At 49.0% G+C, this 24,386-nt stretch overlaps 1 protein-coding gene across 1 annotated transcript in view; it reads left to right on the top strand.

Moving 5' to 3' along the window:
- Positions 1-17,939, top strand: part of SYMPK (symplekin) — a 90,129-nt gene extending 72,190 nt beyond the window's left edge. Inside the window, exons 17-20 of the mRNA XM_040334581.1 lie at positions 16,836-17,012; positions 17,090-17,164; positions 17,258-17,425; positions 17,497-17,939. Of these exons, the coding sequence (XP_040190515.1) occupies positions 16,836-17,012; positions 17,090-17,164; positions 17,258-17,425; positions 17,497-17,604 (528 nt within the window). The 3' untranslated portion in view covers positions 17,605-17,939. The remainder of the gene's footprint in view (positions 1-16,835; positions 17,013-17,089; positions 17,165-17,257; positions 17,426-17,496) is intronic.
- Positions 17,940-24,386: the final 6,447 nt, after the last annotated feature.

The following is a 24,386-nucleotide window of genomic DNA, read 5'->3' as shown; positions in this document are numbered from 1 at the left end:
TCTGTGAGAGCTGGGTATAGCCTCAATACCTAGAGAAAGGATCGCGTTACCTAGATCGAAGGGTAATCTGGAGCCAGTCAGCCGCTCTATAAGGTCAAAGACCTCTCTCCAGAAGGAGTCCAATTTAGGGCACCTCCCCAATATATGTATCAGTGAGCCTCTCTCTCCACACTGTCTCCAACACAAGGGGGACTGTCCCTTTGAAAAGCCCGCTAACCTCGTAGGTGTCAGATACCATCTGAGTAGTATTTTTTGAGATAACTCCCATAAATTAGCGCTCTTTGTGGCTTTGTAATTGGACGCTACGGCTAACTTCCACTGGTACAAGGAGTAGGAGCGCTTCAAGTCTAGTTCCCATGTTCTCATCGAAGGGGTTTTATCAAACTCAGTTTTTTTGGCCAAATAAGTTGTAAAATAGAGATATTCCCTTGATAGACGAGTTGGCATTGGATAGGTAGAGGTACACTCGCCAAGGGACTATAATAGACGATGCGAATGGAGTAGCTAGTAGATGAGATATCTGGGTATAAGCATAGTTATCTTTACCTTCGAGTCCAAATTCGATCTGAAGAGACCGGAAGGACTTGGTTGCTGGGCCTACTCTCAAGTCCTCAACGGACAAAATGCCCTTAGATTCCCACGTACCAATGTTTAGGTTCGGGATAGCTAGGTTGAGGCCAGAGACAGGCAGATGTAAGGTCTTGTGGCTAGAGCCCCCCTGTGGTTCGTTCAGGAATGTCTTCCATGTCTTCAACGAGGCTAATATAGTAGGCGACAGGTCTGGAGGAACACTAGTTGGAGTATCGCAAAAGAATATTAAATCATATAAAGTATATCGAGAACATTGTGCAGTTTCCAGCTCCAACCATCTGGTAGCCGCCCCGCTAGGAAACCAATGCTTTGTTTGGGCCAGTATGGCTGCCATGTGATAATCCTTAAGAGAAACATGTCCCACCCCTCCCGTCGCTCTGGACCTCAGTAGTTTGTGCGAAGCGCACCTAGCTTTCTGGCCCTGCCATAAAAATTTATTAATTTGCGATTGTGCTGTTAGAAAAAATTTAGTTGGGACCGATATAGGGAGGTTCCGAAACAGATAGATGAATTGAGGCAAAACCATCATTTTAAATGCGGCTAAGCGTCCAGACCAGGTGGACTCCCTCCAGGAAAGGTCCTGTAATTTGTTGCCTAGGTCGTTTAGGAATGGGGTATAATTGGCACCGACTAGGTCTTTTACTTGGGCGGTCAATGTAATACCTAGGTATTTTATGCCCTTGTCCACCCATTTAAATGGATACCGAGATTGAAGTCCAGAGCGAGTGACGGGGTCAATTCCCAACCCCAGGATAAAGGATTTACTCTCATTGACCTTGTAATAAGAGATTCGGTTAAATAATGTTAGTGCCTCAGAGGTTGCGGCTAGGGAGGAACCCACCTTGGTCATGATCATGATAATGTCATCTGCGAAGAGACTGATTGCATGCTTCTGAGTGCCCACCTCAAATCCTGTTATGTCAGGATGTGATCTCACGTGTATAGCAAATGGCTCCATTACTAAATTAAAAATTAGGGGGGACAGGGGACAGCCCTGCCTTGTGCCGTTGGAGATTGCGAAGGGGGTGGAGAGAATACCTGATATAAAAACCCTGGCAGAGGGATTGGAGTAAAGAGCTAAGATAGAAGATAGAATCTCACCTCTAAAGCCAAAAGCCTCCAATGTCCTGGTCAGATACAACCAGTGGACTCTATCAAAGGCCTTCTCTGCATCCAAGGATAGGAGCAGAGAAGGCCTTTGTCGCACCTGAGCCAGGTGAATAAGATTTATCATGCGTCTAGTAGCGTCTGACGTTTGCCTATGCTTTGTGAAGCCTGTTTGATCTGGGTGTATTAGTAGCGGTAGTATATTCACCAAACGCAATGCTAATAATTTTGCATAGATCTTGATATCTATGTTTAATAAGGAAATTGGTCTAAAATTTGCAGGACAGGTGGGCTCCTTCCCGGGCTTTGGCAAAGTGACAATCAGGGCCTCCAACATCTCTCGTGGAAAAGAGGCCGAGGCAGCAGCAGAACGGAACACTTGTAATAAGTGCGGAGATATGACTGATTTGAACGTTTTGTAGTACTCACTACCAAAACCATCTGGTCCTGGGGATTTGTTTAGGGGGAGTGAATCTATTACTTTAGATAGTTCTTGGTCACTAAAGGGTGAATTTAAAGTTAGTAGGTGCTCAGGTGACAATTTAGGTATATTTAATTTATTAAGGAACTGATCAATGATGTTCGGAGTGGGCTGAAAGGTGGATGGGTCATCCTTTAAATTATATAAGGTGCTGTAATAGTGACTGAATGCGTCTGCAATTTTCTGGGGATGATATTCTTTCTGGTTAGATTGTGGGTGGATAATGTACGGAATTTTAAGCTTATATCTATGTCCCCTGAGGGTTTGTGCTAATAATTTCCCTGCTTTATTACCTGTGGAGTAGTATGTCATCTTAAGTTTTTTTGTTGCACGCTCGAAAGTTTCTAGGAGTAGGAGTCTAAGGTCATACCTAAGTTTCATCAGCTGATCAGAGACGGTAGGGGATGTATTCTGTTTGTTTACTAATTCTAGTTGGGTTATTTGATCAGTCAGCTCAGTAACCCGCTGCTGCCTCTGCCTCCTAAACCGTGCCCCCAACTGAATCCCAATACCACGCATGTATGCCTTATGGGCATTCCACAATACAAAAGGACTGTCAACAGAACCAGCATTATCAGAAAAATAAGAAGTTATGTGTGACTCAAACACCTCCTTCGCCTCACGTTGCTGTAAAAGAAAGGTGTTGAGCCTCCACACAGGGCTCCTCTGGGGAGGAATTGAGTCCTCAACAGTTAAGACAATAGACGCATGATCAGACCATGTTATGGTATTAATATCCGCTGATATGGTCTTCAACAACACTTGTTGGTCCACCACAAACAAATCGATCCTGGTGTAGACCCTATGAGGTGGAGAAAAATAGGTGTAGTCCCTTTCGGATCCATGCAAACAGCGCCAGGCATCATACACACCCTGGCTCTGCATACACGGAAGCAAGGTAGGCTGATAGCGGGTAGAATGGGAAGTAGAGTCCATCCCGGGGTCAGGTGCAACATTAAAGTCCCCGCATATAATCAAATGACCTCTTTTTAGTTTGAGAACCTTCTTCATCAAGTTGTTAAAAAAGCGGATTTGGTGGGTGTTTGGCGAATATGCCGTCACTATAGTATAAGGAACAGAGTCTATTTCACACAGTAGTATGAGAAATCTTCCCAGCGGATCCTGAACTTGGGATTGTAAAGAGAAGGCCACTGAGTCCCTTACAGCAATCAGTACTCCCTTCGTTTTTGAGTCTGCATTCGCCGTGAACACATGGGGAAAACATTTATGGGAACACTTAGGAGGAGCCTTGCTACTAAAGTGAGTTTCCTGGGCGCATAATATGTCCCCATTATGAGAAATGGCTTCGCTCCACATTGACTTCCTCTTCACCGGGTGGTTTAAACCCTTAACGTTCATAGATATTATTTTAAGTGGCATATTTTGTAGGTGGGGTTAATGCTTGGGAAGATGAGAGATGACATAACAATCCAGTGCAGAGGGTGCCAAGTGTGGTTATTTGGTAACAATACAGACAAAGGGCCAGCAAATAATACTCACAGCCAGAAGGCCAGCAGTCCACAGGATAAGCATGGGTGCATTTTCGGGTCAGTTGGCATCCTGGGCTATCCTTGATAATATTCCGGGTACAGTAGTGCACTCCGATCCGTCGACATCCATAAGGGCGAGGTATAGGTGAAGTGAGAATATCATGAAGAAAAAAAATAAAATAAAATGAGAAACAGGATGTAAGAAAAAAAAGGACAACATGAACAGAGCAACGTAGTAATGACCCTGAGCCCAGGGTCATATCCCTAGAAAGCGACAAGTCACTTGGGGCAGCTATCTGCTGCAACAGAATTGGGGTAACAATGTCAATGGCGACAACTTAGTGACATGTGGGAGACAAAGTAGAAATTGAGAGACCCACCATGGACAGTATCAGGTATGGGTTTTTGCATTCCTGGAGGTGACTTGTTTCCAGCCTGACTCCACATGAAGCGGAGTGCTAGTCAAGGCCTGCTTCCCAGCCTCAGCAGGGAGAAGCCCCCATTCCCTGAGGAGGGCAAGGCCCTTCTCCAATGCTGATATTGTGTAGGTGTGGTTATCCTTGGTTACAGAAAGCTTTGTCGGGTATCCCCACCTGTATATTATTTTGTGGTTACGTAAGATTTTCGTGACAGACGTTAGATTTTTCCTTTTCTGCAGCGTGTACTGGGACAGATCTGCGTAGAACTGTATGTTCTGGCACTGCTCTGGGATCTGTTCCCTTTTCCTCATTGTAGTCATAAGCCGTTCTTTGACATGGTAGAAATGTAGACGTAGTAACACATCTCTAGGAACTTGCTCCGACAGGTGTGACGGCTTTGGCAAGCGATGTATGCGATCAATAGTGACATCTAAGTCAGAAAGTTCTGGCAGCATATCTTTAAACATGGATGCAGCATAATGGTTCAGGTCATGTTGTTGAACCGATTCAGGGATCCCCCTAATTTTAAGATTGTTCCTTCTGGACCTATCTTCCATATCTGCCAACTTTGCTTTAATCCACTCATTATCTGCTTCTCTATCTTCATTAGCGTCAACTAGTTAATTTATAGTAGTAGCATATTCCTCCATTTTGGATTCAATATGATTCACTCTGGTACCAACCTCCTGTATATCTCCTGTTAAGCGATGCATACAGGCTGCCAAATCCGACTGCAGTGTACTCCTCAAGGATATCAGCATATCCTTGAGGACAGTGTCAATTACAGGCTGATTTTGTGTGGGGAACGAGATAATGGATTCCGGCAGGTCCCTGGTATCCTCCCCCGAGTCAGAGGCCTGGCTGGCTGCCGGACTCGTGGACCGGCCTAATCCCTGTCCATCCATCCTGGGTTTAGACTTCACCGGGCTGCAGGATGATGGCGTGGGTGGAGGGGAAGAGGATGCATCATCCGATGCTCTTTGTGTGGTGCGAGTACCTTGATGAGAGGTCCGGGCCCCGTTGGTGGTCGGCTGCGGGGAGTAGGCCTCGGCGCCATCTTGCCTGGTGTTACCTCCGGCCGGAGCGAAAAAGTCCGTCAAACGGTGAGGATGCTTAGCCATCTGCCGTTTCCCGGTCATGGCTGGAGTGCTGCGGGGTGTAGGTGGTGGATGATCCGTCAAAATTCGCTGTGTGCGGGTCGGGTTGTGCCGCTGGTCTCCTCGTTAGTCCGGAGCTCCAGGCTTAGACGTCCATCCGGCTCACGCGCCAAGCCACGCCCCCTAGTCACATATCTTAATGATAGGATGGCTCTATGTGTATTATTCCCCATAAGAAGTGACCTCCCTTGTAGTGTTGGAAAAGCATTGAGTGGGGCCTGTGTGATATAAAAATATATGTGTGTGTCAGAGAGCTGTGCTTACCTGCAAGCCTCCAGGCGATGCTCCATCAGTCTTCCTCCTCAGAGCCTGCAAGCAGGCAAAACGCTGACCTCCTCGTGGTTCCAGCTGGAGCAGAGAGGCTCCCTTCCCCCCAACACCCCCCCCCTATCGGCGGGCGCACGCGCGCGTTCACGTGTTATAGGCGCAATTCGCGCCGTTTAGCTGAGGGGGGAAGGGCGGGTCAGTGGCTTAAGGAAGGGGCGGCCCTTCTTTTTTCGTTCCAAACAGCTCATTCGATACATTGGAACTGGGGAGGAAAGACCAGAGCGGCAGCACGGGGCGCCGAGGACACACAGTGGCCAGAAAGGATATTGCAGTCTTCAGAAGACTGTTTTCAAGCCTAGAAATAGGCTGTTTCTTTTCCATCTCATAGTTTTTCTTTGCAATACTACTCAGGGGGACAGAATGCTTTTTCTTTCCTGGATTTGAAACAAAAAAAAAAAAAAAAAAAAGTCATCTAGGGGAGAGGAAGCATTTTTTATCCCCCAAACAGGTGTTTGGGCAATTAACTATTTATAGTTCCAAGTACCAATAGGTAGCAGGTGTACCTCGGTATTGTACCATGGCATCCGGGTCAGAGGGTACAAGAGGTGGGGATTCCCCCAGAGAGTCTGAGGTCTCGGACAAAGCTATACCGCTGCTTTCCCCACAGGGAGCCTTGGGGCCATCGGGATCTGGGGCTGGAGCTGGCGCGGGTCAGTCCAACCCTAAGATAGTCACGGATGAGGTATTACTCACCTCTTTAAAGGAGATGGAGAAAAGAATGGGAAAAATGATAGCCACAGCTATGCGGGGCAGTAAACGGATTAGATCTCCGTCGCCCGAGCGCGGACCCTCAGAAGAGGAGGTCCTTTCCTCAGGGGAATTGGACGACCTCTTGGACAAGGACCAAGTAGGTTCAGGGATCGAAGATCCGGATACAGAGGAGTCTGGAGCAGTCTCCCAAGGGGAGAGCTGGTGGATTCAAGCCTTAACGGACTTGGTCCATAATGCATTCAACTTGCCAGTACCAGATCTCCAGGTATCAACGGTTTCAGCTTTGGGCTCACTGAGGGCGCCTCAAAGCAATGCAGTGTTTCCGATCCACCCTCTACTAGAGGGAGTTTTGTTCCAAGATTGGAACAAGCCAGATAAAATCTTCTTACCACCTAAAAGATTCTCTGTCCTATATCCTATGGAAGATAAATTTTCCAAGAAATGGGCTACTCCTGCAGTGGACGCTGCCATCTCATGTATTAACAAATCATTAACATGCCCTGTAGAAAACATACAGGTGTTCAAGGATCCAGTTGATAAGCGCTTGGAAGCACTACTTAAGAACTCCTTCACTACTGCAGGGGCAGTAGTACAGCCAGCTGTGGCTGCGATTGGGGTCGCTCAAGCATTATCGGATCAATTTAAGCAGATGCTTAAACTTATTCCGGCCCAGCAGGCAGAAGAATTTTCGGATGTCCCTAAGGCCATATGTTTTACGGTAGACGCAATTAAGGATTCTATCCAGCAAGCGTCACGTTTATCGTTATCCCTTATCCATATGAGAAGACTCTTATGGTTAAAAAGCTGGGAGGCCGAGCCCCCATGCAAGAAGCTCCTGGTAGGGTTCCCCTTCCATGGAGGACGACTCTTCGGAGAAGACCTAGATAAATACATTCAGACCATTTCAAACGGCAAAAGTACTCTCTTGCCAACTAAGAAGAAGTTTCAGGGGCCTGCGTTTAAACGACAGTACTCCCCTGGGCAGGGGCCCTCTAATGCCAAACAGTATCGACGGCCTCCTGCGAAAGCAAACTTCGGCTTCAACAGCAAGTCTCAGGGACAGGCTGCTAGAGGCAGAAAGCAGTGGTTTCGCAAACCAGCAAAACCAGCCCCCAAGCCCTTATGAAGGGGCGCCCCCACCCACGAAGGTGGGGGGAAGGCTGCGACTCTTTTCAGAGGTTTGGAAAGCCAGCATTCCCGACGAGTGGGTACGGTCTTCCGTGGCCACGGGCTACAAATTAGATTTCCTAAAGTTTCCTCCTCCTCATTTCCAGGCGTCGAGGATTCCAAACGATCCGGAGAAGGGAGCCGCATTAATGACGGCATTAAATCATCTACTTTCCCAGGAAGTAATAGTAGAGGTACCAGTCCTGGAACAGGGGCTGGGTTTCTACTCCAACCTATTCATCATCCCAAAGTCCAATGGAGATGTCAGGCCAATTTTGGACCTAAAGATAGTAAATGCATACCTAAAAGTCCGCTCATTTCGGATGGAATCCGTGCGGTCAGCAGCTGCCACACTCCAAAAGGACGACTTCATGGCGTCCATAGACATAAAGGTTGCCTACCTTCATGTTCCAATTTATCAGCCACATCAAAGATATCTACGCTTCATGGTGGCTTTGCGTCATTTCCAATTCGTGGCGCTTCCCTTCGGGTTGGCTACGGCCCCCCGGGTGTTCACGAAGGTCCTAGCTCCAATCCTAGCCAAGCTAAGGATCCAAGGGGTCACGATCCTAGCATACCTGGACGACCTCCTAGTCATAGATCACTCGTCTCCCGGCTTGGAGCGAGCAGTGGCCCTCACGGTCCAATACCTCGAGAAGTTCGGCTGGGTCCTAAATCGAGAAAAGTCAGCTTTCCTGCCCACAAGGCAGTTGGAATATCTCGGCATGAGATTAGACACAGAACAACAAAGAGTGTTTCTACCTCTGAGGAAGGTCAAAGCCATCAAGGAATTAATCCTACTGGTTCTAAGCAAGAAGGAACCGACTATTCGCCTATGTATGAGGTTACTAGGCAAGATGGTGGCCACATTCGAGGCGGTACCATACGCCCAGAGCCACACTCGCATCCTGCAGGCAGCCATCCTGTCAGCATGGAGCAGAAGGCCACAGGCCTTGGATATCCCGTTGCCGCTCTCATCAAGAGTCCGACAAAGTCTGTGTTGGTGGTTAGACCCTCAGAATCTACTGAAGGGGAAATCTTTCAGCCCAGTGGCTTGGAAGATGGTGACCACAGACGCCAGCCTGACGGGCTGGGGAGCAATTTTGGATGGTTGCACTCGCCAAGGTACTTGGGCAAAGCCAGAGAAGCAGTTGCCCATCAACATCTTGGAGCTCAGAGCTGCTCGACTAGCCCTCAGGGCTTGGACGTCAAAATTGCAGGGGTTCCCGGTGAGAATTCAATCAGACAATGCCACGGCCGTGGCATACATAAATCACCAAGGGGGAACCAGGAGTCAAGCCGCTCAGAGAGAGGTGAGCTTGATTCTCCTATGGGCAGAGGCTCATGTGCCCTGCATATCGGCAATATTCATTCCAGGAGTGGACAACTTTCAGGCGGACTTCTTAAGCCGCCAGACTCTATTGCCGGGGGAATGGTCTCTGCATCCACAAATCTTTCAAGCACTCTGCCAAAGATGGGGAGTGCCGGACGTGGATGTCATGGCATCGAGACTCAACAAGAAGCTAGACAGGTTCATATCCCGCTCAAGGGATCCCAGGGCCTGTGGAACTGATGCGCTGGTTTGCCCTTGGCATCAGTTCAAACTTCTTTATGCGTTTCCCCCGCTCCAGTTACTACCCCGCCTGCTGCGCAGGATCCGGGTGGAGCACATACCAGTCATCCTTGTAGCTCCAGCATGGCCCAGAAGGGCATGGTACTCACTAATCTTAAGGATGGTAGTGGGAGACCCTTGGACTCTTCCTCTACGGCCAGACCTGCTATCGCAAGGTCCGATCCTCCACCCTGCCTTACGGCATCTAAATTTGACGGCCTGGAGGCTGAATCCCTGATTCTCAGGGGTAGAGGTCTGTCTCAGAAAGTCATCTCTACCCTAATCAGAGCCAGGAAACCGGTCTCTAGGGTGATTTATCACAGGGTCTGGAAGGCCTATGTAGGCTGGTGTGAGTCCAAGCTATGGCTTCCTCGCAAGTTTACCATCGATAGAGTTTTAAGTTTTCTCCAGCTAGGAGTGGATAAAGGACTGGCATTAAGCACAATCAAAGGACAGATTTCAGCTTTGTCAGTGTGGTTTCAGCGGCCGCTGGCCACCCACTCGCTGGTTAAGACCTTCCTTCAAGGGGTCTTACGTATTAATCCTCCAGTTAAATCCCCGCTTTGTCCGTGGGATTTAAATCTTGTTCTGTCAAGTTTACAGAAACAACCGTTTGAGCCGTTGGCTGAAATTCCTTTGGTTTTACTGACAAGGAAGTTAGTATTTTTGGTCGCCATAGTTTCCGCAAGAAGAGTTTCGGAACTGGCGGCCTTATCCTGTAAGGAACCATATCTTATTTTTCATAAGGACAGGGTCGTTCTCCGCCCTCATCCTTCCTTCCTACCGAAGGTCATATCCAGTTTTCACCTGAACCAGGATTTGGTATTACCATCCTTCTTTCCTAAACCTACTTCCAGACAGGAAGGGTTGCTGCATACCTTGGATATTGTCAGGGCCATGAAGGCCTATCTTAAAGCTACAGAGAAGATCCGGAAAACAGATGTGTTGTTCATTTTACCGGATGGGCCCAAGAAAGGGCAGGCAGCTGCAAAGTCCACCATCTCTAGGTGGATTAGGCAATTAATCACTCAGGCCTACGGCTTGAAAGGGTTGCCTCCTCCAGTATCATTAAAGGCTCATTCTACTAGGGCCATGGGCGCCTCCTGGGCAGCACATCACCAGATCTCTATGGCTCAAGTTTGCAAGGCGGCAACCTGGTCTTCTGTCCACACGTTTACAAAATTCTACAAGTTGGACGTAAGAAGGAATACTGATACAGCCTTTGGGCAGGCAGTGCTGCAGGCTGCAGTTTGAGACCCTCGGATTCCGGGGGCTCCTCTTTGAGTTAAATTTAAAATTTAAGATTATTTTTCTCAACTAAGTTGGATTTATTATGATTTGAGTATATCTCTAAATTAAATCCTTTTGTCTTGGAGATGTTCTCCCTCCCCTCATTGTAAGCATTGCTTTGGGACATCCCATATAGTAATGAATATGCCGCTCTGTGTCCCGTGATGTACGATAAAGAAAAAGAGATTTTTAATACAGCTTACCTGTAAAATCTTTTTCTTGGAGTACATCACGGGACACAGAGCTCCCACCCCTCTTTTGAGGACCATTTTGGGAGGCATACTGCTTGCTACAAAACTGAGGTACTCCTCCTATGGGAGGGGGTTATATAGGGAGGGGCATTTCCTGTTTGAGATTGCCAGTGTCCATCACCTGAAGGTACTCCATATAACCCATATAGTAATGAATGCCGCTCTGTGTCCCGTGATGTACTCCAAGAAAAAGATTTTACAGGTAAGCTGTATTAAAAATCTCTTTATTGTGGTCCAGGAAGCTTTGCGCGCTTTATTCTTTATTTTAAACCCTGCAAGGTAAAGGCATAATGTGTGGGGGGAGGGGGTGCGTCGCATACCGGCACGTTATGAAATGCTCACCATTTTTAAACTCTCCAATGGTCGGCGTCCAACCAGCCAATTACTTTGGAGTATCTGTATTTCTGTCCCGTGTTCAGGAACATCCTGAATTCTCCTTCATGAGACTTTCCCGTTACTTTTCATACGCAAGTCGCAGAGTCGCCTCCTGATCCTCTCCACATTTTCCAAACTGCTTTCTCATGGTGGCGGATCCGTTCCCCTCCCCCCGCAAGGTGTTTCTGCTGTCACCTGTCTGTTTAGGTCCGCTGATCCTCCTCCTCCTTTTTGTTTTATTTTTTTGGGTTGTTGCTGCTGTTTTGGACTATTTTATTGCCCAGCCCTCAAATTATTATTTGGGATGTTCCTGGGTTAGTGGCAGGATCGCCAGGTAAAAAAAGGCCTAAACAAAAGAAAATGAATGCAGTGGATTGGTAAGCTGCAATATATTTCATTTGATGTGTTTTGCCTTTAATACTGCTTGAAGAATGATGGGTGGGGGTGGGGTTATACTGGCTGATCGTTTTGCTACCAGCATTCAGTTCCCCCGTAGGTGGCAGGATAACCTCTCTGAATTTAATGATGTTACCGTAAGTCACAAATCTTGTTTAGGGTTTGGTGGACCACATCTTGGCCAATCCTAAGCTGCAGGTCTAAATGTTTTTATGTTTTGCTCCTTGTTTTCTCTTCCGTTCATGGACGGACACAGCAGCAATTGACCTTAGGGTATTATCCTTCCTTCTAGGAGATTGACTAGGCAGAAATCAGCACTTTAAGTGTTAAACACTCCACACAGCACCTCCCAGGGGGCGGGTCCCCCGGGTACATCCCTCTCTCTGCCTCATGCAGCCCCAGTTTTTTTCTGCCTAGTGACAGGAGATGACATGGCTCCTCTGGGCCCATGTGCTCTGGAGATTTTTTTTTTTTCCGCTTTTTCTTTTTTCCTGCATTTTTGGATCCTGGGATCTACAATCAACTGCCGACTGGGTGACAGGCTGGATCCTCGTTCCTTGTAGTCCCCCCATGATCGGCCATCAAGCGTGTGCCGGCCTTTGGCTACGCGCTGGGCCGTCCACGACATGTCCCGTTGCTCCAGGGGTGGCCGGTGAGCTATACACTCCAGGGCACACATATGACCGCTCTCTATGGCTTTGTCACAGTGTGCCGGGCCGACAGCCATGCTGTAACTGCGCGGACGTTGGTTCTGTCTGGAATGCCTCCAGCAGGTGGTCGCAGGACGGTTAAGTAATATCCCCTTGCCTTGGCAGGGTGGTTCGGCTGGTGCATTCCTGGGGAGGTCGATCGGGGGTCCGCCCTACTTTCCTCTCTCCCTTCCTCTCCCTCCTTCCCCACATTTTGGGTGGTCGGCCCGCCTGGGGGGCTCTGTCCTGTGGCTGGGGGCTGCGGCTGCTGTCGGGGGTGTTGTGTGTTTTTTATTATTGCCGTGTGTGCGGGGGACCTGCAGTGGTCCTGTATATTGTTTTTTGCCATTTTTATTGGGGTTATTTCACTGTGTGTGTGTTTTAAACGTGCTCGGCCGCCATTTTGCCGGTGACGGCCGCCTTTATTAACGATCGGTGGCCATTTTCTTGTAGCCTGCATGCTGTTTTTTTGCATGTCGGCGGCCATTTTGGAAGAGGTTTTTGCCTCTAGTGACCTAAATAACGGCGCGAACGGCTGCAGCACACTTCCTGAGGCACGGCACAGCACGGACATCGTTCTAGCTTACACAGCAGCACTACAGTCTGGTCGGGTGGTGAGTCCTCTGGGGGGGGGGTCCCCTGCTCACTGTTGCGGCCGGGAGGGTGGCCTGTGGGTCTTGCCTTGCAGTACAAGGGTGGCATTGGAGTGGGTCAGCATGGCGTCCAAAACCGAAGGCTTCTCCCCCAGACATGTCGGAGTTAACCCTTAGTGCCCCTGTTCCTGCGGCCTCCATGGATGCTATGACGGAAGTCCTTGAGGCGTTTGTTGCCAAGATTGAAGCGGCGAGTGACCAGAAGGGGGGTAAAAAGCGCCCCTGCCTTCTTCTGGGGATGTCTCTGACACGGAATCGGGCCCTGCTACTGCTTCCGCCCCTGGTTCCGAGGTGTCAGAGGATGCAGGCCTAGCCCACACGGACTCTGCTTCAGGGTCAGCGCATCATAAGGCGTTTGTTGGAGCTCTTATCATTGCGGTGTGGGATACTTAGAAAATTGAGGATTCGGCGGACACATCAGAGATGCCAGTCCCTTTTGGGTTCCGCAAGCCACCCCGCACCACGAAAGTGTTTCCTTGTGTTCCATATCTGGACAAAATACTGTACAAGGAATGGGATCGGCCGCAAAAAGCTTTTTCTGTTCCAAAATGCTTTGCGGTCCGTTATCCATTTGAGGAGGACTTCCTAAAGAAGTGGACCTCTCCTCCGTGAGTGGAGGCCAGCCACCCACCCTAGAGACGGGCGGGGGCAGACACAGCGGGGCTGTGTCTAGACTGAACAAGGCGACCACGCTGCCTGTGGAAGGGGCTCCTACTTTTTAAGGACCCCGCAGATAGGAGAGCTGAGGCTGTGGCCCGATCCATGTTCACAGTGGTGGGCTCTGGTGTCACAGACACTTACCGAACGGGCAAAGTTGTTGCTTCAAGAGCTGGAGGCGCAGAATGTTTCGGAGCTCTGCGTGGACCGGTCAAAAACTTGTCTGTGAATCGGCCCTAGATGCGCTTCCCTTGCTCTCCAGGGCCTCTGCGGTGGTGTTACACCGCCTTGTGTGGCTGAAGTGTTTGGTCTGCGGAGGTTTTTTTGGGGCATCTCTGGATGACATCCTAAAAGATGCCACGGGAGGTAAGAGCACTCTGCTCCCTCAATCGGGAAAAGGGAAGGAGCCACCAATCGTTTTTTCGTCCGCTAGGTGCGGCAGGAAAAAGTTTCCAGGGCGCTAAGGCGCCCGCTGAAGGACAGAAGCGCCCCTGGTACCGCAAGCCCAACAAGCCTGTGGACAAGCCTGCTTCTGCATTAAGGTCTGCCCCCGCCAGTCTCTAGGGTGGGTGGCCGGCTTCGCGAATTTGTGTCTCGGTGCAGGTCTCTTCTTTCCGACCGTTGGGTTTGCAAAGTAGTTTCCTCGGGGTACAAGATGGAGTTTCTCTCTTGTCCGCCAAACAGATTTTTTCCTTCCAACCTCCAGCTTCCTCCGGAACGTTGGGAGGCCCTGTCGGGGGCTGTTCAGGATCTGCTGGTCAGGGGTGTGATTGTGCCGGTTCCCTTACTGGAACGGTTTCAGGGGTTTTACTCCAATCTGTTTGTAGTCCCCAAGAGGGAAGGGGTCCGTCCAATCCTGGACCTCAAGACCCTCAACTGTTTTGTCAAGGTTCAAAAATTCAGGATGGAGTCGGTTCGCTCTGTAGTGGCGGCACTTCCTAAGGGGGATTTTCTGGCGTCCTTGGATATCAAGGACGCGTACTTGCATATTCCCATGTGCGCAAAGCACCAGAGGTTTCTGCGATTTGCGGTCAGGGAGGACCACTTTCAATTTTTGGCCCTCCCGTTCGGCCTGGCCTCGGCACCACGGGTTTTCATTGTAACAGACCTAGGGAACTATGTATTCTGTGTGGACATCAATGATAATCCTACAGTGAGGCCTACAAAGGGTTAATTGTAGAATGACTCTTTAACTGCTAAAATTCTAATGTCCCTTCTTAGTTAATTGACTCTTTTGTGTATTGTTCAAGATAGCAGTCTTCTGTCAGGTGTATGTTAATGGGATGATCTGTGAGTGTTTAATTGTTTTAAAGGTTAATTGAATTCTATTGTCTGATCAAGTCATGTTAAATAAGATTGGAGCCAAATGGTCTAGAGACTGATTGATTCAAGGGAATGTCATTATTTCAAAGTATGTGTGTGAAGGGGGGGGGCGGAGAGTGTCATTGTTCATGTAAGCTTGTAACCATATAAAAAGTGAGGTGAAATGTGCAATAAAAGTCAGTCCTGCTTGACTCTGCAAACGTAGCCCGTCTCGTTTCTTGGAAGGGCGTTCGATGGGATATACCGGCGGTACCTGCATATCGCAGCTTGCCAGGGAAAAGGACCTCTCCAACGGCTGAGACCCTCGCACTAGCCCGGGTAGTCGTTTGGCAGCAGTGGGATGGTCCTTTTATCCAAAGAGCAAGTGCTGAATGGAGTCGCAGTACGCCAGGCTGAAAAGATCCACACTAAAAGATTTATTAGAGAGTCGTGGTAGGAGCGCCAGCAACAGACCACGGAGGGAGCTGATAGCTGAACTGCTGGGGCTGGACGAAATGGATGGATCCATGGAAGGAACGAAGCCCCTTGCACCTGTCAGCGAGGAAGATGTAATTACTGGGATTGTACAGCGGAGATTATCCTTGTATCCAGAAACGTCCGTGGAACTAATCAACCAGCTGTTCCGGGAAGCAAGGGAGGAGATACAAACGAAGAGGGGACAAGAACTGGAACTGGTAAGAGCGAGACAGCCCATTACACATGCAGTTCCTACCCCCCCACCCGCCCTGCTGAGACAGCGAGGGATCGCTATTGTAGGATACCTGGACGACCTGAGGGCTTCCTCAAGCCCCGAGTTAGAAGAGGACGTGTCTATCACCTGCCAGACCCTCCGGTTGGCTACTGAATGTCCAGAAGTCAGTATTCGTACCGTCTCAGTGGCTGGAATACCTGGGGTTGGTCCTGGATTCTTCGGAGGCAAGAGTTTTCCTTCCAACGGAAAAGCTACAGACTCTGCAATCTGCGGTGCCGCGGTTGGCGACCCATAAGTGGTCGTCACTTCGCTTTTGCATGCAAGTTCTGGGTCTGATGGTGGCCTCCTTCGAGGCGGTTCCGTATGCCCAATTCTACACCCGAGTGTTACAGAGAAATTCTGTCGCGTTTGGGACAAGCGCCCTTCGTCTCTGAATTACCAAGTCTGGGTGAGTCGCCTGGTCAGGTCCTCCCTGGTCTGGTGGCTGACGTCTCCGGTACTTCGGACCAGGAAATCGTTTCTGCCATGCCATTGGACAGTGGTCACAACGGATGCCAGTCTCTCCGGCTGGGGGGGTGTCCAGTCAGCCCAGGGGCGCTGGACTCAGGAGTCCCGCCTACCGATCAATGTCCTGGAAATCCGAGTCGGTGACTGGTCCTAAGAAAGGTCTGGCGGTTTCGTCGGCCACCATTTCTAGGTGGATCAGACAGGTCGTGCTCCAGGCCTATGCCCTGAAGGGGTGGGCGCCCCCCTTTCAGGTTACGACGCATTCGACCAGGGCGATTGGTGCCTCTTGGGCTTTCCGCCATCAAGCATCTGTGTTACAGGTGTGTCGTCAATCCACACCTTCTCAAACTTTTATAAGGTGGATGTGAGTGCATCTTCGGATGCCTCCTTTGGCCGCAGGTGTTACAGGCGGCTGTTTAAGGTTGAAGTTTCTCCGTTGAGGAACTCTGGTTTGTTTGTGGTGGTTTGGTTTGCTGTGTTTTCCCACCCCTCGATTTTTTGACACTGCTTGGGGACGTCCCTAAGGTCAAAGGATGCTGTGTCCGTCTATGAACGGAAGAGAAAATAGGATTTTTGTACTCACCGTAAAATCCATTTCTCTGAGTTCATGGACGGACACAGCACCCACCCCTCTTTTGTTTGTACTGCTTGTTTACGAACTGAGGCTGCAAGAGGCAAAGAGAGGGATGTAACCGGGGGACCCGCCCCCTGGGAGGTACTGTGAGAAGTGTTTTAACACTTAAAGTGCTGTTTTCTGCCTAGTCAATCTCCTAGAAGGAAGGATAATACCCTAAGGTCAATTGCTGCTGTGTCCGTCCATGAATGGATTTTACGGTGAGTACCAAAATCCTATTTTTTATGTTTTGCTCCTTGTTTTCCATGTTGTGCTCCTTGTTTTCCATGTTGTGCTCCTTGTTTTTCATGTTGTGCTCTTCCTCCAGGTCTGGAAGTACCCCAAGGTCTGGGAGGGTTTTATTAAATGCTGCCAGAGGACCAAGCCTCAGTCGTTCAGTGTCCTGCTACAACTTCCACCTCCTCAGCTTCTGTCTGTCCTCCAGACATGTCCTGATCTCCGAGACCCTCTTCTCACTCATGTCCAGGCCTTCACACCCAATCAGGTGAGTAGACTCCATTGAAGAGTCTTTCCAGACCATAGAGCCCAGATATGACTGACGGCTTTGTATTCCTCCTCCAGCTGGCTCATGTACCGCATGCTATAATGGCCATCTTAGAAGCAGAGTCCAGAATGGATGAAGATTTGATGGAGGAGGTAATGGACAGTCACCTTTTTTTATATGAACACATTATGTACCATGAAGGTCCTCGTCTCACACACATGTGACTTCTTCTTTGTTTAAACCAGACAGCAGAAGCGTCGGGCCAGGATCTCATTGCTAAACGACTTGCTCAGGAAAAGTCCTTAAAGCGTCAGATACTGGAAGATCAGAAGGGAAGACGTAAGCAGGAGCCGGAGGAAGAAGCAGAAATGGATCTCCCCATTATCCTGGTTGAAGAAGAGGAGGAGGTTGTGGTGAGTCTGTCCTTTCTAATGTTCTCTATTCCAATCGCTTCCTCCTTCCTAATCCTCTTCTCTATCCACAGAAACATGAGAAAGAATCTCCTTCAGAGGAATCTGAGACCATGACCTCCACATACTCCCCACCCCTCGATGAGCCCATGGAAGAAGGTCTACAACAGAAAGAGGACTGAGTCCTAGAGGACTTCCCTTTCCACCAAGCCTCCAATTCAGCCCGGCTCACCCCCTCTGCATTGTAATCTGCTGGAAATCAGAACAATAAATGGTTATCAGTAAGTCTCGAGGTGTGCTGCTGGAAAAGGGGAACCCGTCCAACGTGCTGCACCACTGCCGGTGTCTATTGGCTGTAATAAAAGGTAGAAAATCTGTAAATTAATATTCCAGAACATGAAGAGAACGAAGCATTAGAATTCATGTTCATTGTCCTATTCCAGCTTTCTAGTTCTCTGTAAATATGGCGTCCGTGTCTGCTGGCTATGTCAGTAATTAAACATTTGTTGTGTCTAAACTTGTGAAATGGTCGGATTATTTCACATTTTAATAATTTGCTTTGGACCAAAAGGACATTTCAAAGCTCTGGCGGGAGAGGCAGAGCATTAAAGCTGTACTCCAGGTATGGATTTGTCTCCATAGTTTGGAGCAATGTGAGTAATCCATGCCTGGCCAATACCTGCTGAACAAGAGTCACTGTAGTAGTCACAGCTACTACAGTGATCCTTGCCGTCCTCTGGGTCGTGGGCCGAGCACCTGCCCTGCTGCATAGCGGACACTGGGAGTGCTCCAAATCTCCTTGAGTGGATGGTAATAGTGAAGAAGTCCTACCAGGATAAACCACAAGGTGGCAGCAGAGTGATGGTAATATTATATGTATAGTAACACAGGAGGAGTCATACCAGATCCAACCACAAGGGGGCAGAGTGACGGTGATATTATATGTATAGTAACACCGGGGAGTCATACCAGATCCAACCACAAGGGGGCAGAGTGACGGTAATATTATATGTATAGTAACACAGGAGGAGTCATACCAGATCCAGCCACAAGGGGGCAGAGTGACGGTAATATTATATGTATAGTAACACAGGAGGAGTCATACCAGATCCAACCACAAGGGGGCAGAGTGACGGTAATATTATATGTATAGTAACACAGGAGGAGTCATACCAGATCCAACCACAAGGGGGCAGAGTGACGGTAATATTATATGTATAGTAACACAGGGGAGTCATACCAGATCCAGCCACAAGGGGGCAGAGTGACGGTAATATTATATGTATAGTAACACAGGGGAGTCATACCAGATCCAACCACAAGGGGGCAGAGTGACGGTTATATTATATGTATAGTAACACGGGAGTCATACCAGATCCAACCACAAGGGGGCAGAGTGACGGTTATATTATATGTATAGTAACACGGGAGGAGTCATACCAGATCCAACCACAAGGAGGCAGAGTGACGGTAATATTATATGTATAGTAACACAGGAGGAGTCATACCAGATCCAACCACAAGGGGGCAGAGTGACGGTAATATTATATGTATAGTAACACAGGAGGAGTCATACCAGATCCAACCACATGGGGGCAGAGTGACGGTAATATTATATGTATAGTAACACAGGGGAGTCATACCAGATCCAGCCACAAGGGGGCAGAGTGACGGTAATATTATATGTATAGTAACACCGGGGAGTCATACCAGATCCAACCACAAGGGGGCAGAGTGACAGTAATATTATATGTATAGTAACACAGGGGAGTCATACCAGATCCATCCACAAGAGGGCAGAGTGACGGTAAAATTATATGTATAGTAACACAGGAGAGTCATACCAGATCCAACCACAAGAGGGCAGAGTGACGGTAATATTATATGTATAGTAACACGGGAGTCATACCAGATCCAACCACAAGGGGGCAGAGTGACGGTAATATTATATGTATAGTAACACAGGGGAGTCATACCAGATCCAACCACAAGGGGGCAGAGTGACGGTAATATTATATGTATAGTAACACAGGGAGAGTCATACCAGATCCAACCACAAGAGGGCAGAGTGACGGTAAAATTATATGTATAGTAACACAGGAGAGTCATACCAGATCCAACCACAAGGGGGCAGAGTGACGGTAATATTATATGTATAGTAACACAGGGGGAGTCATACCAGATCCAACCACAAGGGGGCAGAGTGACGGTAATATTATATGTATAATAACACAGGAGAGTCATACCAGATCCATCCACAAGGGGGCAGAGTGACGGTTATATTATATGTATAGTAACACGGGAGTCATACCAGATCCAACCACAAGAGGGCAGAGTGACGGTAATATTATATGTATAGTAACACAGGGGGAGTCATACCAGATCCAACCACAAGGGGGCAGAGTGACGGTAATATTATATGTATAGTAACACAGGGGAGTCATACCAGATCCAACCACAAGGGGGCAGAGTGACGGTTATATTATATGTATAGTAACACAGGAGTCATACCAGATCCAACCACAAGGGGGCAGAGTGACGGTTATATTATATGTATAGTAACACGGGAGTCATACCAGATCCAACCACAAGGGGGCATAGTGACGGTAATATTATATGTATAGTAACACAGGAGGAGTCATACCAGATCCAACCACAAGGGGGCAGAGTGACGGTAATATTATATGTATAGTAACACAGGAGGAGTCATACCAGATCCAACCACAAGGGGGCAGAGTGACGGTAATATTATATGTATAGTAACACAGGAGGAGTCATACCAGATCCAACCACAAGGGGGCAGAGTGACGGTAATATTATATGTATAGTAACACAGGAGGAGTCATACCAGATCCATCCACAAGGGGGCAGAGTGACGGTAATATTATATGTATAGTAACACAGGAGAGTCATACCAGATCCAACCACAAGGGGGCAGAGTGACGGTAATATTATATGTATAGTAACACAGGGGGAGTCATACCAGATCCAACCACAAGGGGGCAGAGTGACGGTAATATTATATGTATAGTAACACAGGGGGAGTCATACCAGATCCATCCATAAGGGGGCAGAGTGACGGTAATATTATATGTATAGTAACACAGGGAGAGTCATACCAGATCCAACCACAAGGGGGCAGAGTGACGGTAATATTATATGTATAGTAACACAGGGAGAGTCATACCAGATCCAACCACAAGAGGGCAGAGTAACGGTAATATTATATGTATAATAACACAGGAGAGTCATACCAGATCCAACCACAAGGCGGCAGAGTGACAGTAATATTATATGTATAGTAACACAGGGGGAGTCATAGCAGATCCCACCACAAGGGGGCAGAGTGACGGTAATATTATATGTATAGTAACACAGGGGGAGTCATAGCAGATCCCACCACAAGGGGGCAGAGTGATAGTAATATTATATGTATAGTAACACAGGAGAGTCATACCAGATCCAACCACAAGGCGGCAGAGTGACGGTAATATTATATGTATAGTAACACAGGGGGAGTCATACCAGATCCATCCACAAGGGGGCAGAGTGACGGTAATATTATATGTATAATATGAGATCCATCCACAAGGGGGCAGCATAGCGAGTGTTATTGTAAATACTACTGCGCATGCCTAAGCCGCCATTTTTCATTATACCAATTGATTGGTCTGCAACATGATGGTGGTAACAGCAGACACGGTCTTATTTATATTTCCGCTGTCTTGTCACTTTCGGCTCCCCATCACAGAATGCTCCGGAAGTGACGTTCCATCGCCGCCATCTTGCTCCACCCCCCACTCCTGCCCAGTAATGATAGAGTGTGAAGGGTGAGGCGGACATCTTGTCGCACCCCCCGGAGTTTTACATTTCACACTTATTTTCAACACAAATCGGAGCTTATGTGCTTAAAGCGGGAGTTTAGATTGAGGCGAATTACGAGAAGCGGAGTCGGGTGTTTTTTTTAAATGAATTCCGTACTTACCGTTTTAGAGAGCGATGTTCTCCGCCGCTTCCGGGTATGGGCTGCGGGACTGGGCGTTCTTATTTGATTGGCAGCCTTCCGACGGTCGCATACAGCGCGTCACGAGTTGCCGAAAGAAGCCGAACGTCGGTGCAGCTCTATACGGCGCCTGCGCACCGGCTACTTTCGGGAACTGGTGACGCGATGGGTGCGACCGTCGGAAGGCAGCCAATCAAATAGGAACGCCCAGTCCCGCAGCCCATACCCGGAAGCGGCGGAGAACATCGATCTCTAAAACGGTAAGTACACCCGATTCCGCTTCCCTAAATTCGCCTCAATCCAATGTTAGAAACAGATTTTTTGGTGAACTCCCGCTTTAATTACAGTGTTTAGAAATCCGACGGACGCTTTACATGTGACAATCAGACGTGTTCTGTCACATCAGCAAACCATGTCAGGTCAGAAGGTTTATAAAATGTAAACAGTCCGTCGGATTTCCGTATTTAAAGGAACACATAAATAACAAACATGTTATACTTCCCTCCGCTGCGCTTGCACAGAGTGTCCCCGATCCTCCTCTTCTGGGGTCCCTCGGCGGCTGTCTCGGCTCCTCCTCGCAAAAGCTTTCCACCTTCATACAAGCTCGCATGGTGGAAAGCTTTTGTGAGCGCGCTCCCGTGATACAGCGGCGGGCATAGCCCCCCGGCGCCGCGTCATCTGCTGTGATTGACAGCCAATGGCTGCGCTGCTATCAATCCATCCAGCCTAGCCAATCAACGGCCAGGCTGGGAACCAAAGAGGATCACGGGGACGCGCACGGGACTTTCGAGCGGTCAGGTAAGTAAAACGGGGGGGGGGGGGTAATGCCTAGGATGAGGTGAAAAAACTTTTACCTTTACAACCCCTTTAAGCAGATAAGCTGAAAATAAGTGTGAAATGTAAAACTCCGGGGGGTGTAGCAAGATGTCTGCTTCCCCGTCTCACTCTATCATTACTGGGCAGGAGTGTGGGGTGTAACAAGATGTCCACCTCCCCCTTCTCACTCTATCATTACTGGGCAGGAGTGTGGGGTGTAACAAGATGTCCGCCTCCCCTTCTCTCTCTATCATTACTGGGCAGGAGTGTGGGGTGTAACAAGATGTCCGCCTCCCCCGTCTCACTCTATCATTACTGGGCAGGAGTGTGGGGTGTAACAAGATGTCCACCTCCCCTTCTCTCTCTATCATTACTGGGCAGGAGTGTGGGGTGTAACAAGATGTCCGCCTCCCCCGTCTCACTCTATCATTACTGGGCAGGAGTGTGGGGTGTAACAAGATGTCCGCCTTCCCCTTCTCTCTCTATCATTACTGGGCAGGAGTGTGGGGTGTAGCAAGATGTCTGCTTCCCCGTCTCACTCTATCATTACTGGGCAGGAGTGTGGGGTGTAACAAGATGTCCACCTCCCCCTTCTCACTCTATCATTACTGGGCAGGAGTGTGGGGTGTAACAAGATGTCCACCTCCCCCTTCTCTCTCTATCATTACTGGGCAGGAGTGTGGGGTGTAACAAGATGTCCGCTTCCCCGTCTCACTCTATCATTACTGGGCAGGAGTGTGGGGTGTAACAAGATGTCCACCTCCCCCTTCTCACTCTATCATTACTGGGCAGGAGTGTGGGGTGTAACAAGATGTCCACCTCCCCTTCTCTCTCTATCATTACTGGGCAGGAGTGTGGGGTGTAACAAGATGTCCGCCTCCCCCGTCTCACTCTATCATTACTGGGCAGGAGTGTGGGGTGTAACAAGATGTCCGCCTCCCCTTCTCTCTCTATCATTACTGGGCAGGAGTGTGGGGTGTAACAAGATGTCCGCCTCCCCCGTCTCACTCTATCATTACTGGGCAGGAGTGTGGGGTGTAACAAGATGTCCGCTTCCCCTTCTCTCTCTATCATTACTGGGCAGGAGTGTGGGGTGTAACAAGATGTCCGCTTCCCCTTCTCACTCTATCATTACTGGGCAGGAGTGTGGGGTGTTACAAGATGTCCGCTTCCCCGTCTCACTCTATCATTACTGTGCAGGAGTGTGGGGTGTAACAAGATGTCCGCTTCCCCTTCTCTCACTATCATTACTGGGCAGGAGTGTGGGGTGTAACAAGATGTCCGCCTCCCCCGTCTCACTATCATTACTGGGCAGGAGTGTGGGGTGTAACAAGATGTCCGCCTCCCCCGTCTCACTCTATCATTACTGGGCAGGAGTGTGGGGTGTAACAAGATGTCCGCCTCCCCCGTCTCACTCTATCATTACTGGGCAGGAGTGTGGGGTGTAACAAGATGTCCGCTTCCCCTTCTCACTCTATCATTACTGGGCAGGAGTGTGGGGTGTAACAAGATGTCCGCTTCCCCGTCTCACTCTATCATTACTGTGCAGGAGTGTGGGGTGTAACAAGATGTCCGCTTCCCCTTCTCTCACTATCATTACTGGGCAGGAGTGTGGGGTGTAACAAGATGTCCGCTTCCCCTTCTCACTCTATCATTACTGTGCAGGAGTGTGGGGTGTAACAAGATGTCCGCCTCCCCCGTCTCACTCTATCATTACTGGGCAGGAGTGTGGGGTGTAACAAGATGTCCGCCTCCCCCGTCTCACTCTATCATTACTGTGCAGGAGTGTGGGGTGTAACAAGATGTCCGCCTCCCCTTCTCTCTCTATCATTACTGGGCAGGAGTGTGGGGTGTAACAAGATGTCCGCCTCCCCTTCTCTCTCTATCATTACTGGGCAGGAGTGTGGGGTGTAACAAGATGTCCGCCTCCCCCTTCACACTCTATCATTACTGGGCAGAAGTGTGGGGTGTAACAAGATGTCCGCTTCCCCGTCTCACTCTATCATTACTGGGCAGGAGTGTGGGGTGTAACAAGATGTCCGCCTCCCCCGTCTCACTCTATCATTACTGGGCAGGAGTGTGGGGTGTAACAAGATGTCCGCCTCCCCCGTCTCACTATCATTACTGGGCAGGAGTGTGGGGTGT

Source organism: Rana temporaria, unplaced genomic scaffold, assembly GCF_905171775.1.
Source record: "Rana temporaria unplaced genomic scaffold, aRanTem1.1, whole genome shotgun sequence".
In the NCBI taxonomy this organism is placed as follows: domain Eukaryota; kingdom Metazoa; phylum Chordata; class Amphibia; order Anura; family Ranidae; genus Rana; species Rana temporaria.
Note: the sequence above shows the minus strand (reverse complement) of the source record. Positions and strands in the feature narration are given on the sequence as shown.